We start from the raw sequence: 13690 nt of genomic DNA on the forward strand, positions 1-13690 counted from the left end.
TCTCTCTCTCTCTCTCTCTCTCTCTCTCTCTCTCTCTCTCTCTCTCACACACACACACACACACACACACACACACACACATACACATACATATACATATATATATATTCCAATGAGAAGTGGAGAAGCGGTTGGCAGAAAGATCTGATTTAGAGGATCATTTGCCAAGAGGTATCTGTATACTAAGTGAATGAGGAAATCCTCTCTGAATCCCAAATAACATGTTTAAACAAAAATCCTTTTATGTATGTAGTTGAGTCAACTGAACAAGATCATACTGAAATAACATCAAATGGATTCTTGATTGACTGAACCACTAATCAGGGAACAGTACAACAAATAGGTTTTGAGTCATTTTATTATGATCTTGGAAAGCACTTTTGATTGACATAACTTGAAAGGAAATTTTTAAAAAAATAGAGAACATGAAGGACATTTGGGTTTGTATGTCAGTTTTTGACTAATTTAAACATGGTTCACATGGTGTGAGAAACCTCACCAATGTCTCTCTGCCACAACAGGACCACATTTTTTCTCACACATTACCTGGGTGGATAGCAGGGTAAGGAAAAGACAATGGTTGTATTTACAAGGATGTTTTTAAGTACATAGAGAATGTCAAGGCATCTGATTGATTCCATTAACCATTCCTTTCTTTTCTGTTTTTTTAATATATTTTTTTTATTTTTTGAGGTTTTATAATTATACCATTTCACCTTTCCTTTCTCCAAACCCACCCCTATACCACATCTTTCATGACTTTTTTCAATAATTGTTGCATATACATATATTTCCTAAATACATAAATACAACATACCTAGTCTCTGTGTGATGGTTTTTAATGGTTTCTACATGATTGGAAGGTGACTCATAGGTATCCAAGGAAAAGCAATGGAGCTTTGAATACTTGAAGGTTTGTTCATACATTCACTTTTCTATCCACTGAAAATGTCATTAAAAAGCTCATACATGAATGTTTACAAGGCATCTGCCTTTTTTTAAGTGCCATGAATTCGCAGGTGAAGAAAGATGTTTCATGACATTACCTGGAGTAGATGCTCACCTAATAAAAAACAAAACATTTGACAGTCTTTACAGTCTAACAGCAGGTACCACAGAGCGTGTGGTAGGATGTGTTCAGAGAAGAGCAACCAACTCTACTTGAGGAATCAGGACAAGGAGGCTTCATGGTAGAGAGGTTGTTGCCATTATTAAAGAATGCACACACACACACATTCATACACCTTCACTGTAAAACACAATGGAAAGTTCACATGAAGAGGGTAAAGTAAGTTGATCTTGCCTCAGAAATCTAATCAATAAGCTCATGTTGTCTTTAGACCTCCATTAAGAAACCCTAAAATCTCAGTGCTAAAATTTAGAATTTTAACTATATGTAGATTAGTAAAAAAAGGACTTAACAATAGTAACTGTTATCACATGGAGGCACAATATTTGTAGGACATTTTTAGAATCCAGAAACTGTGTTCATCATGGTATAGTATTTGCTGTCCTATTTTCTTCAATTCATGTGAAATCTCTAAGATTTATAATTGGCAGCATTTTTATGTCTACAATAAAATTTTGTTTTTAAATTGTGTTTTTATTCTAGCCGGGGTCTCTCTGTGTACCATCTGAGTCCTTGAACACTCTTTAAGATCTAGGCTAGCCTTGAACTCACAGAGATCAGCCTGCCTCTGGGATTAAAGGTATGTGGCACCACACTTGGCTTACAAAATTTCCTTTGGATTTCAGTTTTTCTCTCTAAACGTAAGATAAAGTTTTAATTAGAAAAAATCCAAAATTATATGTTAGCAAAGGAGACAAAATGAGATGCCTTCGACCCATTGGGATTGTTACTTCATGTATGTTAATACTATTATACTGAGAGATCTAAGCAGTCAGAACTTTAAACAAAATAGTTTGTTTTCCACATATGAATACATTTCATTTTATTCTCTCTGTCTCTCTGACTCTCTGTCTGTCTGTCTGTCTCTCTCTCTCTGTCTCTCCCTGTATCCCTCCCTCCCTCCCTCCCTCCTTCCCTCCCTCCCTCCCTCCCTCTTTCCATCTCTCTCTTTTTTAGCTTAGAGAGAAAAGACCAAGGAGAGTTGCCACTGGCTAAGGTTAAGGAACACACATGCCTTGCATTTTCTCAAGTGAGTTCCTTGAAGTTTTGGTTGATACAATTGCAAGGAAGTAGATATTTCTTCTTAGCACCTAACTTCTACTCTTTGCTTTCTAGATAATGAATACAAGTCTGACAATTGAAAAGAAGCCAATGCAACATTTTGAAATATTTCATAAAGTTACTTTGGTGTATAAACAAACTTAGGCCAGAGAAAATTAAGGGGCCATGTTTTACAAACTAGAGTTTGTTATTTGTAGTGCCAATGGTACTTCTCCGTTTTGAAATTTAAAACTAAGAGTAGTCATTTTTCTGGATCTCAGTCCTTCAAATACCCCTTCATGGAATTATCACTGTGAGATAAGTTACGAAAATGAGGCTCAGAGAGGTTCAAGCAAAAGTTGTAATTGAAGTAGCTAAAATTAATAGACTTCAAAATATTATTTTTCTGCTACCTAAAACTAACCTATTTTTGCTTGATTTGGCTATTAAAACATTATTTTCTAAGTTCTCATGGTTATATATGTCTGTAAAACTATCACTTATCAGGCTGAGGTAGGATAATTACCATGAGGCCAAGGCTAGTCTAGGCTATAGTATAAAACTGGCTCAAGGAAACAAAAACAAAATCTTTACTTTCTTTTGTAATTTTTTTAAACAAAACAAATGAAAAGAGAAATACATAGAACAAACTTATCCTTTTCTTTCAACTATCAAGCCAAGAAAAATGAACTTGTAAAACCAGTGAGAATATAAACCAGAACAAAGCTAGCCTGAGCACAATTGAAAAAAATTATGGATAAGATACATATACTCTTAAGGCAAGGCATCAGTCAAAACTGGAAGGGATGGTATTCTCTTGTCATATTTCTTTTTCCTCTGGAATGTAATTTAGACTAGAAATATATTTATTCATTTGGAAGCACTTTAAAATGTACTTACATATATGCTACTGCATATGACCTTCATAGCTACTCTAGACATTAAAATTAGAATTCTCATTTGGTCAATTATGACATTGAGTTTAAGGCAGATAATGAATTTCCTGAAGCACATAAGCTGTGTGTGATTGATACAGCATTCCATGCCAAGCTTTCTGATCCTAAATAACTCCTTACAACAACATGCTATTTCTCCTTTCATGCTTTAAGCCAAAGCGAAACAACTTCAGAACTAAATGGGAAAAAAAAAGCCTGGTGGGATGTGTAAGCAGGTGAAGGCACGTGAAGCATAGCCTAACAACTAGACTTTGATTCCTGAGAAGCAGTTAATAGAAAGAGAGAACTGTCTCCTACAAGTTGTCCTTTGACCTCTACAAGCATGCTGTGCTACATGTATGGGTATGTCCCCATACTTAAGTGATACAAAATTTTTTTGCTTATGAAAATTGTATTTTTGTAAAGAAAATATTTTGATACAATGATGTCAATATGGCAAAACCCAAGCTAGTATTTAAAGATCCATATTTTTAAACTCCTAAATGATTTTCTATAATAATTTAATTTTCTTAAATTAAGTGTGCACTGAAAGAAATAGAAATATATAGTTGGAAGTGCAGTAACATAAGACTATACTGAAGAAGTTGTAAATTCAGAGGCATCAGCAATGAAGAAAATGGAAATGATGCACTTACCTATAAGTGAAGATCAGCCTATGCCCTATGGTATCTAGCATTAAATTAGTGCTCATGTTGATTCCTAGAAGATTATTTTCTGTTAAAATCTGTTATAAAACCCCACTTATAAATGGAGTGCCTAGGGGGTTGATGATCAATTGAGAAAAAATATTTCATTGCATTTCAGAATACATTTTATATTTTCCTGAAAATGCATTGTTTTGTTTCTACACAGTTTGATATTAGATTTTTTTCTATATTTTATTCTATGCATATAATAGAGAGATTTCTGTCATTTATAACAATTGTATGAGCTGATGGCATTCACAGTCCAGAGTGCATGCTGTATGCTCCAAACCAAAGCTTCCGTGAAGTCACATAAAGCTGCTATAAATACTTAGGATTCATTATGTCTTTAATTTTGAATTAAGTTTATAGAATGGAATATTCAGAAAAGAAGCCTTTTAGTGTTGCCAAATTTTTACAGCCTTCACATTGAATTACATGACCCCATATGGGTTTATAACACAGTTTAGGAAACCTGTGTATAACTATTATGAACCCCCACCTTTCATAATATGCAAAATTTGACTTGATTCTTCTTGCTCATGTGTCAGATGATCTTGACCCAGCTGAACCAATGGACCACAGACTGTAGGTTTTAATAAATGTTTTCTATATTCACGAACACTACTTTGAAAATGTACGAACACGAACACTACTTTGAAAATGTTCTTCTAATGGTAGGTGGCAGAATTGAAAGACACTAAGCTAAATCACAAGAATACATTTCTACTTTCTGCTCATCTGTCACCTAATATCCCATAGCCCAAAGCAAATTGTATAGTTACGCATTACATCAATGGAGTGAGAAAATAAACTCTGTCTTTTCTAGTGACACATACAACATAGCAAGTACAACATGTATAAATTTACTACAAGAAAGGAATAAAGAGCTGGAAAAATCAATTACATCCACAAAATGGGAAATTGTTGGTCATGATCTATCATAAAACTACTTTGGTATTCTCATAATTACCTTGAAAACACTCTGCTTCTTATATTTCAAAAAATAAGTGTTCACTATTCTTACTTTTCAAAAAGGCAGGACCACAATCATATAGAATTATAATATCACAGGCTAGCTTGAAACTAAAGAAGCTTGCTTCAAGTTCACAATCATCATTCTGTCTCATCACCCTAAGTTGCTAACACTATAGGCAAGTGCTACCACTGCTAGCCAAATGGTGAGCATTTTCAATGTGGTGATTGTACAGTAAAGGTCTTAGCATGATTTTCTATTGATTACTCTAAAGTTCCTCTTGTTGAGGTGACCCTCAACCATAAAATTATGTTGTCAATAATTCATAACTCTAATTTTACTATTGTCATAAATTTTAATATCTGGTAAACTCATATTTGATATTTAGTATGTCTGATACACAGCTACCAAAAGGGTCATGCCGCATAGGTTGAGAAACATTATTCTAAACAAAAGAGTGTCTAGTTTACAAGTAGGTTACTATTCAAGTAAAATCTGGTTAGTCAGTTATGAATGTTAAAAATGTATTTTTTAAAATCCAAAACATATAATTTTTTAGAAATGTTAAAAAAGAGAAACTCAAGGGGGTTTTTTTGGTCATTGTTTCTTTTGCTTTAGGTCAGTGCTAGGACGACCCACGTGTTCTGTCTTCTAACATTATTTAATTGGTACCTAGTATATGCAAAACAAGTCACAGAACATCATTTTGATGAGCTATTGCCATCATCATTTCTATCTTCCTCTCTCTCTTTTGTCTTTCTGAGATATCTGCATCTTTCTGCCATTCAAAACCCAAGTGTAGAGTTCCTATCTGCTCTGGATGTTACATACAACTAATATGATTCTCTTCTCCTTCCCTCTGTATTATCTCTATTCATGTCTTTCTATCTCTTATTCTCTCTCTCCTTCTCTCCTGAGCATAGTTTTCTTGGTAGTGATCTAAATTATGCTTTAGGAGACAAAGAAATCAGATTTTGCTAGTTCACAGCAGATACAAATCACTGCAAGCCCTTTTAGGGAATCACATGCTTCTGATATTTTTGTTCATATAAGCTAATCTTTCAGCTCTGTAAAATTTTAAGTTTAATTTCAAATACAAAGTAAAAAGCTCACAATGTGAAAGAAGTAATCAGATAGCAAGTCAGCTACTATTTCTTCAAACAAAGCCCTAAGTGATGCATCTTTCCCTTCTCTGTTCATGAATCTGGAGGCTATTCTTTAAAATGAGTTTGTCTACTCTCCTGCCAGGTAAATATAGGAAAAATTAGTTTTCTCTAATAGAATCTCATTAGGTACATTAACCATATTTAAAGGTAGGTCCCAAGACAACAAAAAATAAATTGTTACTTTTGAAGATTCTTATCTCATTCTTTGTCTTTGTGAAATGTTCATTCTAAACTTTTTTATGGTTTTATGTTCTCTTTTTTTAATTATTTTTAAATTTTTATTGGATGTTTTATGTACATTTCCTATGTTGTCCCCTTACCCCATCCCCCACCCACCCAGGAACCCCCAATCCCCTCACCCCTCCTCCTTCTTCTCTGTGGATGTAACCTCTATCTAGCCCCCCTCCCACCTCCCCACCCTCAAAATTCCCACCCCCTGGGGCATCCAGCCTTCATGAGGTCAAGGTTCTCTTCTTCCACCTATGCCCAGCAGGGCCCTCCACTCTTACATATTCAACTGAAGCGCTGGATCCCTCCCTAAGTGCTCCCAGGCTGGTGGTTTAGACCCTGGGAGCTGTGGTTGGTTGGTATTGTTGCTCTCCTCATGGTGCTGCAAATCCTTTCAGCTCTCCTTCAGTCTTCACTCTAACTCCTCTATTGAGAACCCCATGATCAGTTCAATGGCTAGCTGTGAGCATCTGCCTGAGGAACAGAAACTGAAGGAGGGGCTGTCTCAAGACCACTCCACCTGAGTATCTATCCCATGTGCAATCACCAAAGGTAGATGCTGATGTGGAAGTCAGGAAGTGCATGCTGATAAGAGCCTGATATAGCTGTCTCCTCAGAGGCCTTCAAGAGTCTGACATACTCAGAGGCAGATGCTCACAGCTAGCCATTGAACTGGTTTTATGTTCTTATGGGTCGTATTTGCTCGCACGAGCATGTGTTTCTTATGTTTGCCTTTGTATTTTCTTTTTTTTTTTTTTTTTTGGTTTGCTTGGTTGTTTCATTTGTTTTCCTGTTTGTCAGCTTTCTAAAGAGAAAATGAAGTAAAGAACATGTTGTTGAGTAAGTAGGGAGTTATGAAAGATCAGGGAGGAATTTGGGGCAGGAAAAAACATGATAACAATACAATGTGTGAAGAAAACTATTTTAATAAAACAATTTTAAGGTATAGTTCATCTCTAATAACCTCAGTAAAATTAGATAAATTTAGCATGTGCATATACTCTACTAGTAAATGCATTATCATAGAAGAACTATATTTATAGACTCGAATAATTGCTCACTGCTTAAGAAAACTTGCTGCTCCTGCACAAAACCTGGATTACCAGCACCTACCTGGCAGCTCACAACGATTTCTAGTCTTGAGAGATACAATGCCCTCTTATGGTCTCTGTGAGCATCAGGCATGCAAATAGTACATGAACATATGTGCAGGCAAACACACACACACACACACACACACACACACATATAATAAAATAGTAAAGTATTTTTTAATTGTCATTCTAAAAGTTTCTTTATATCTCCTTGAAATCCACTGATTTGCTTTCAGTCACTGTAAATGAGCTTCCATTTCATAGAATTTTTAAATATAAATGGAATAAAACAGTGTAGTCAGTTGGAAAGATTGATGTTAGATATATGTTTAGCTTCTAATTATTTGGTATAATCATTTATTATTCATCATATTTTAATAAATGAATATTTCATTTTCTTTATTAATCACTATCATAGCCAGTATATATGCCATAATTTCTCTTATCCATTTACCTACTGATGGATTAGAAGAATTAATTTAGTTGTAATAGCTATACTATACAAAGTACTATGCTATCTCAGCTACTCCTAAAATAATCTACAGACTTAAGATAATCTATCAAAATTTCATACTGTCTTCATAAAAACTGTTTAAAAGAATTCTCAAATATTAAAGTTACCTTGACCCCTCCCCACCCAAAAGATGCTAAAAGTACAATACTATCATGTATAAAATATATTTAAAATGCAATAGTAGTAAAAATAGATGTCAAAAAGCAGACATAGCAACCAATAAAATACTCACTCAGATCACCTGAATAAATCCACAAATTTATGGTCAACTTATTTTCAATTACCATTCCAAGAGTATACAATGTAAAAATAGAATCTCCTCAATAAAGAATTTTGAAATTGTCATCTATAGATGCAAAACTGAAAATAGGTCCTTATCTCACCCCTGATATAGGAATTAATAGTTTATCACTTATATATAAATCACTTCAAGGCACAATAACACATGCCTACAAAACTAGCAGTCAGGATACTTAGACAAAAAGATCTAAAATTCAAAGCCAGTTTTCATCACTATTTGCTCTGAAACTGAATTAAAGTGGCAAAAGAAACTCAAATGGGTTGTATATAATATCCAAAGACAATTCCCAAAAGGAAAAATAGGAAATAAGTTCATAGATACTTGTCTTAGAAATGATTAGATATGATCTCTGAAACATAAACTTTATTGTTTATAAAAATTGATCAATTCAATTGAATCAAGCCACACAGTTTCTAAACAGTAAAAAGAACAAAAAGATGAAAGAACAACCTAAAGCTTAGAAGAAAAGGTTCTCAAGTCATACATAAGGAGTAATTTTCCATAATGTAGAACTAGTACAAAATACTCAGTACTAAAACAATAACTGTAGTAAGTATGCACAAGACATAAATAAACATTTCAAAGAGAAGGAATAAAACAATCATTTATATGAAAAATTTATCAGCCAGAGCACCAAGAAATCTGCTGTAAGATTGCATCTCCTACAAATGACAAGGAAGCATCAACCATACTACCTCAATACTATGGGTGCCTAAACATGGACAATACCAACAGATATGTTAATATGAAAGGGGAGATTCTCACAAGGTTGTATCCTTAGAAAAAGAACTATATGATACTAAAAAATCCTGAGCCGGATGCAGTGGCACAGGCCTTTTACCCCAGCAATTCAGGGCAGAGACCGGCAAGTAAATGTGAGTTCAAGGTTAGCTAGGTCTACAGAGACAGTTTCAGGATAGGCAGCACTACACAGAGAGGTGTTTCAGGGGAGATGGGAAAGAGATAACATCTGAAAGGTAAATAAATAAAATATCCAATAATAATAATAATAATAATAATAATAATAATAATAAAACACATAATAGAACCAGATATTGCATTTGAACATTTGAGAGTTTTGTCAAGAATTTAGTATTACCCATATTACAGGGATTCCTTATAATCTTCAAGGACAAGGTATTGTGGAAGGGGCCCATGGAACTTTAAAACAATATCTTCATAAAATAAAAAAAGGGGAGGTATATCCCTGTACAATACAAATTTATTTAAATCATGCTCTTTTTATTTTTTAAATTTTTAAATGGATGCTAAGGAACTTTCTACTGAGTGTCTAAGGCACCCTTCAACTAGGCACACTTTTGCCTAGGTGAAAGGGAAGGATCCACTTACTGGCATATGGCATGATCCTGACCAGGTTTCTTTTTTTTTTTTTTAACTGTTGAATCAGTTTAATATCTTTTATTTTTTTATGACTAATGAAAACTAAATATGACTGTAGAACTTACAATTTTAAGTCAGTAGCTGTAACTTAAATGCTACTAGATTTACTTTACAAAATAGAAAACCCTCTCCCAATTACCTATCAAACACAGAAAAGTTCTATCATTGCTCCTCCTACTTAAAAAGTTCCCCAACAGTATCTGTTGTAGTCTACGGCCTGCTAACTGACACCAGAAACAGATACCCAAACTCTAATGATGGTGACTTCCACACTCACGTTCCTACTGTTGAGGCTTCTCTGGTAAGGAAAAGTGCCCCAGCTCTCTAGGCAGCCAGGTTTCCTCAGGCCAAATACTCAATATGAATGAATTTAAGAAGTTTTCCCTAATGACACAAGAGTCCCAGGGAATAAAACACCTTCTAGGAAACTGTGCAGTGGTGATGCCAGATGTGCTTGTTCTCCTTCTGTACACCCTGGGGGTGCAGGGACCCTCCCATCTCTGAGAACCCTAGGGACATGTGTGGCACATGATGCTTTATTAGGCCTTCTGATCTCAATTCAAAGACTGGGCATCCTGCCAGGGACACAAGGTTTGCAAGGAAGTCCAGAAGTCCCCAGGGCAGCTGCCAATCCGAGTGTCTTCCTCTCAGGTGAGAAACAGTGAGGTCGTGCAGCTGGTGAGTCAAGGGCTGACCTCCACACTCTCTGGCTTCGCAGCAGATACATCCGACCCACTATACCTTCAGCTTGTGTTAACGTAGCCCTCAGATTCTCAGCACTCCTCTTTAATACCCTGGCCTCTACTTTGGAATGTTCTGGTTCTTTTGCTTTTCTGTATATTCTTCTAGTCGAAGAAGCCACTTAGCCCAGTACTTAGAACAGAGCTCTTCATCCATGAAGTGAGGGTGGGCAGGGGACCCATCCTTATAGGCCACCACAATTAATCCACACTGCACCTGAAAACTGTAGTGGGCATCGTGGTTTACAGCACCCATGTACGCCACGACTTGTAGTGGATTGTCGTATGTATTTTGAATAAAAGGTTTTGGTTTTTCTGATGTTTTCCAATCAATGACACACAACTTGCCCTGGTACTCAGCCACGCAGTCCAGTAGCCCTACGTACTTCAAGGCCTCATGTTGGACAGCACTCTCCAGAGCTTGCACACCACTGATTTCTTTCAGAATATGCTGGATGCTTTTGATGTAGCCACACTGGGGGTGCTCTTCTCCCCCTTTTAAGGTCTCCTGGGGTGAAAGTATACTTTCCAAGGCTTCATGGAACTGTTTGCCTTGTAAAAACACATTTGAAGTATATTCTGCAAATCCATCTTCTCCCAGCTCCAGAACCATCCGTTGTTTCCATCTTTCCAAAAAGAAACTCTGTTCAGGTGGCATGGTCTGCTGAAGGATTCGGGTTACACTGGGTATCACGTTTCTTTGCAAAGGGATCTTCAAAGGATTTGAAGAACTGTCTGTGTGTGGTTTCATGGTTCTCTCTTCATTGAAGATAGGAAACCAGTGTTGTGGAACTCTTGCCTGTGGCTCTTGCTCTGGAACCTTACACTTACTCACAGGACCATAGAGTACATCATCTTCTTTGAACAATGAATCTGGAGTCTGGACCGGGCCTCTGGACAAGACAGAGCGTACTAAACGAGAGTACTTCGCTTGGTCTACTGTTTCGTACGAGTTTTTTTTCTTCTGGCTACACAAATAAGAGGAAGTGGAGAAACTCACAGGAGGGCTTGGTTTTACAGAAAATCTGTTTAAACGTCTAAGCAGCCAGCAGATGGTCAGAAGTGGTTTCATTTTTTTAGACTTTGTCCCTCTTTTCTCTAGTCTGTAAAGTTTAAAAGTGTGCTCTGTTCTTATCTGAGATGGCACCACGCTTTTACACCCAGACTGCCCCAGGTTTCTAATATGGGGAAGAGGGCATGTTTGTGTTTTTTCTGCAGGATGCTGAAGGAGCATGGTGGCTGCCAGAGTGATTGGTGAGACATACTGTTGCTGAGACAAAGACTGATGCTGACCTGTGAGCTTACTGAGTGCCCTGACAAGGGTGACTGGGAAGCTGTATTGGACATATGTTCTTGACCCACCATTGCTTTCCAGTATCCCAGATGGGGCAAGCTGCCTTGCCTCAAGTTTTTAGACCTTGTGGGACAGAGAATCAAAAAGAGAAGTTATAATGACTCTTGTATTTTCCTTAAAGGTAACCAGTTGTTTGGACTCAATCATGTACTGGGCTAGAAATCAATCCAATATTGGAAATAACAGTATTTATTTGGAAGACTGGATCTGAACATTTTCAGAGATATATTTGGAAGTTAGCTACAGTTTTCTATGATGTTGTGTTAGCAAGAGATAAAGTTGAGACAGGATCTGGATTTCAAACAACTGGTAGTGTATGTGCTAAGACTCTTTTAATTTTCAAGTTAAAATTATAATTGTTTCTTCTACAGCATTTATTACAAGTTGCATTCATACAGTTTTTAATCGTGTTAGTGTTGAAACCTGGCATGTCTGTTATGGAGGTCTATAAACCAGCTTTTGTCTTATTGCCCTGAGTATACCAAACGCTGGTTTTCTGAAAAAAGCTTGCAAGTACTGGAAGAAGTCAGTTAGGTTTTAAGCAGAAGTAAGAGGGCAGTGGGCTTGATTATTGCTGATATAATAGCTTTAATTACATTAATTGCTAACACCACTATTCTGCAATTGCTTTGACCTAAGAAGTTAAGACAGCTACCTTTGTTAATCATTTAGCAAAAAAAGAAATGTTACTAATATGTTGAGTATACAAGAGGATTTAGATAGGCATTTAGAACATAGAATTGATGCTCTTTATCTTATTAAAATTATTGGAAGGAGGTTCAGAGTTTAAGAGTAAGGAGCCATTTGGAGTGTCATGCCAAATACCAGTGGAGTTGTGTTACAAATAAAATTTACAATGGTAGTCATTATAATTAGGGAAAGGCTTAAAGACACATACAGGGTATTTGGCATAATTTGAACACATCGCTGGATGTTTTAATTTTGCATAGTGAGATTATGAATTTAAAGAATGCTTCTCTGCTGAGTCTTGATGCTGCAGATGATGCTGATAAAATTATCCATGACTTGAGGTCAGTATTTCCGTTTTGGTCAAATGTCAAGAATTGCATATATAGCTTGATTATGCTAGTCCTTTTTGTCCTAGGAATACTTTTATTCCTGCACATTGTGTGAAAGCTTGTCTTTAACAACATCAACATGTTGGCAGCCAAAGTACGTGACTTGAAACTGAAAATGGACCCCTAGACAGAGTTATTAATTTAACAGGCTGGCAAGCCAAGAATGAGTAAGATTCTGCACAGAGCCTTACTAACCTAAGACAGAAGTGCATTACTTTTGATACTGCATGTTCCACGACAGATAAGGAAGGCATACTTGTCAGAATTACCTAAGACAGGCCCAGTCTTGTTTATAAAATAAAAAGGGGGACTATGTGGAGAGCTTTTGGGGCTGCCTGGGAGGAATCTGACATCGACCAAGCCAAGGAAATGGGCTGCTTGGAAGGAATCTGACATTGGCCAATGACAAGGGAATGGACTGCTTGGCAGGAATCTGACATTAGGATTGAACAAGGAAGTAATTTCAGGCAGAAATCTAAATCCTAGGCTAGAACAAATAAATAATTTCAGGTAGGAATCTAAATCTTAGGCTAGAACAAAGAAGTATTTTCAGGCAGGAATATGAATCTTAGGCTAGAACAAAGATGTATGTTTCAGGCATAAAAATGACTTTGGGCTAGGACAGGAAAGTAGGCGCAGATATTTTGGTCATTCTTATAAGTCCTTAGAAATAGTGATCACGGACTTTGTTTACTGCCTTGCTTGTTGTTTGACTATTTGTGCTTATTGTCTTGCTTGTTCCTTGACTATTTACATCTATTGTATTGCTAGTTTCTCAACCTAGAACTGACATTAATACTTGCATGTAATTAAAATGGTATAAAAGCAAAAAGCAGGAGGAGGGATCAGATGGAGGTTTTATGGTGGGGAGGAATGGGAAAGGGGATTACATCTGAAATGTAAATAAAATATCCCATAAAACCAAGAAAAGAAAAAAAGAAGAGAAGAGAAGTGGAGAGGAGAGGAAACGAAAGGAGACGAGAGGAGACGAGAGGAGACGAGAAAGAGGAGAGGACAGGAGGGGAGGG

At 36.4% G+C, this 13690-nt stretch overlaps 1 protein-coding gene across 1 annotated transcript; it reads right to left on the bottom strand.

Annotated features, from left to right (window-relative positions):
* Positions 1 to 10259: 10259 nt before the first annotated feature.
* On the bottom strand, positions 10260 to 11363 carry LOC114632893 (mitochondrial genome maintenance exonuclease 1). Its single transcript, XM_028781485.1, has one exon. The coding sequence runs from the start codon at positions 11299 to 11301 to the stop codon at positions 10291 to 10293; it is 1011 nt and encodes a 336-aa protein (XP_028637318.1). The 5' UTR covers positions 11302 to 11363; the 3' UTR covers positions 10260 to 10290.
* Between the last annotated feature and the right edge of the window lie 2327 nt (positions 11364 to 13690).

Source organism: Grammomys surdaster, unplaced genomic scaffold (genome assembly GCF_004785775.1).
Source record: "Grammomys surdaster isolate TR1022 unplaced genomic scaffold, NIH_TR_1.0 449, whole genome shotgun sequence".
In the NCBI taxonomy this organism is placed as follows: domain Eukaryota; kingdom Metazoa; phylum Chordata; class Mammalia; order Rodentia; family Muridae; genus Grammomys; species Grammomys surdaster.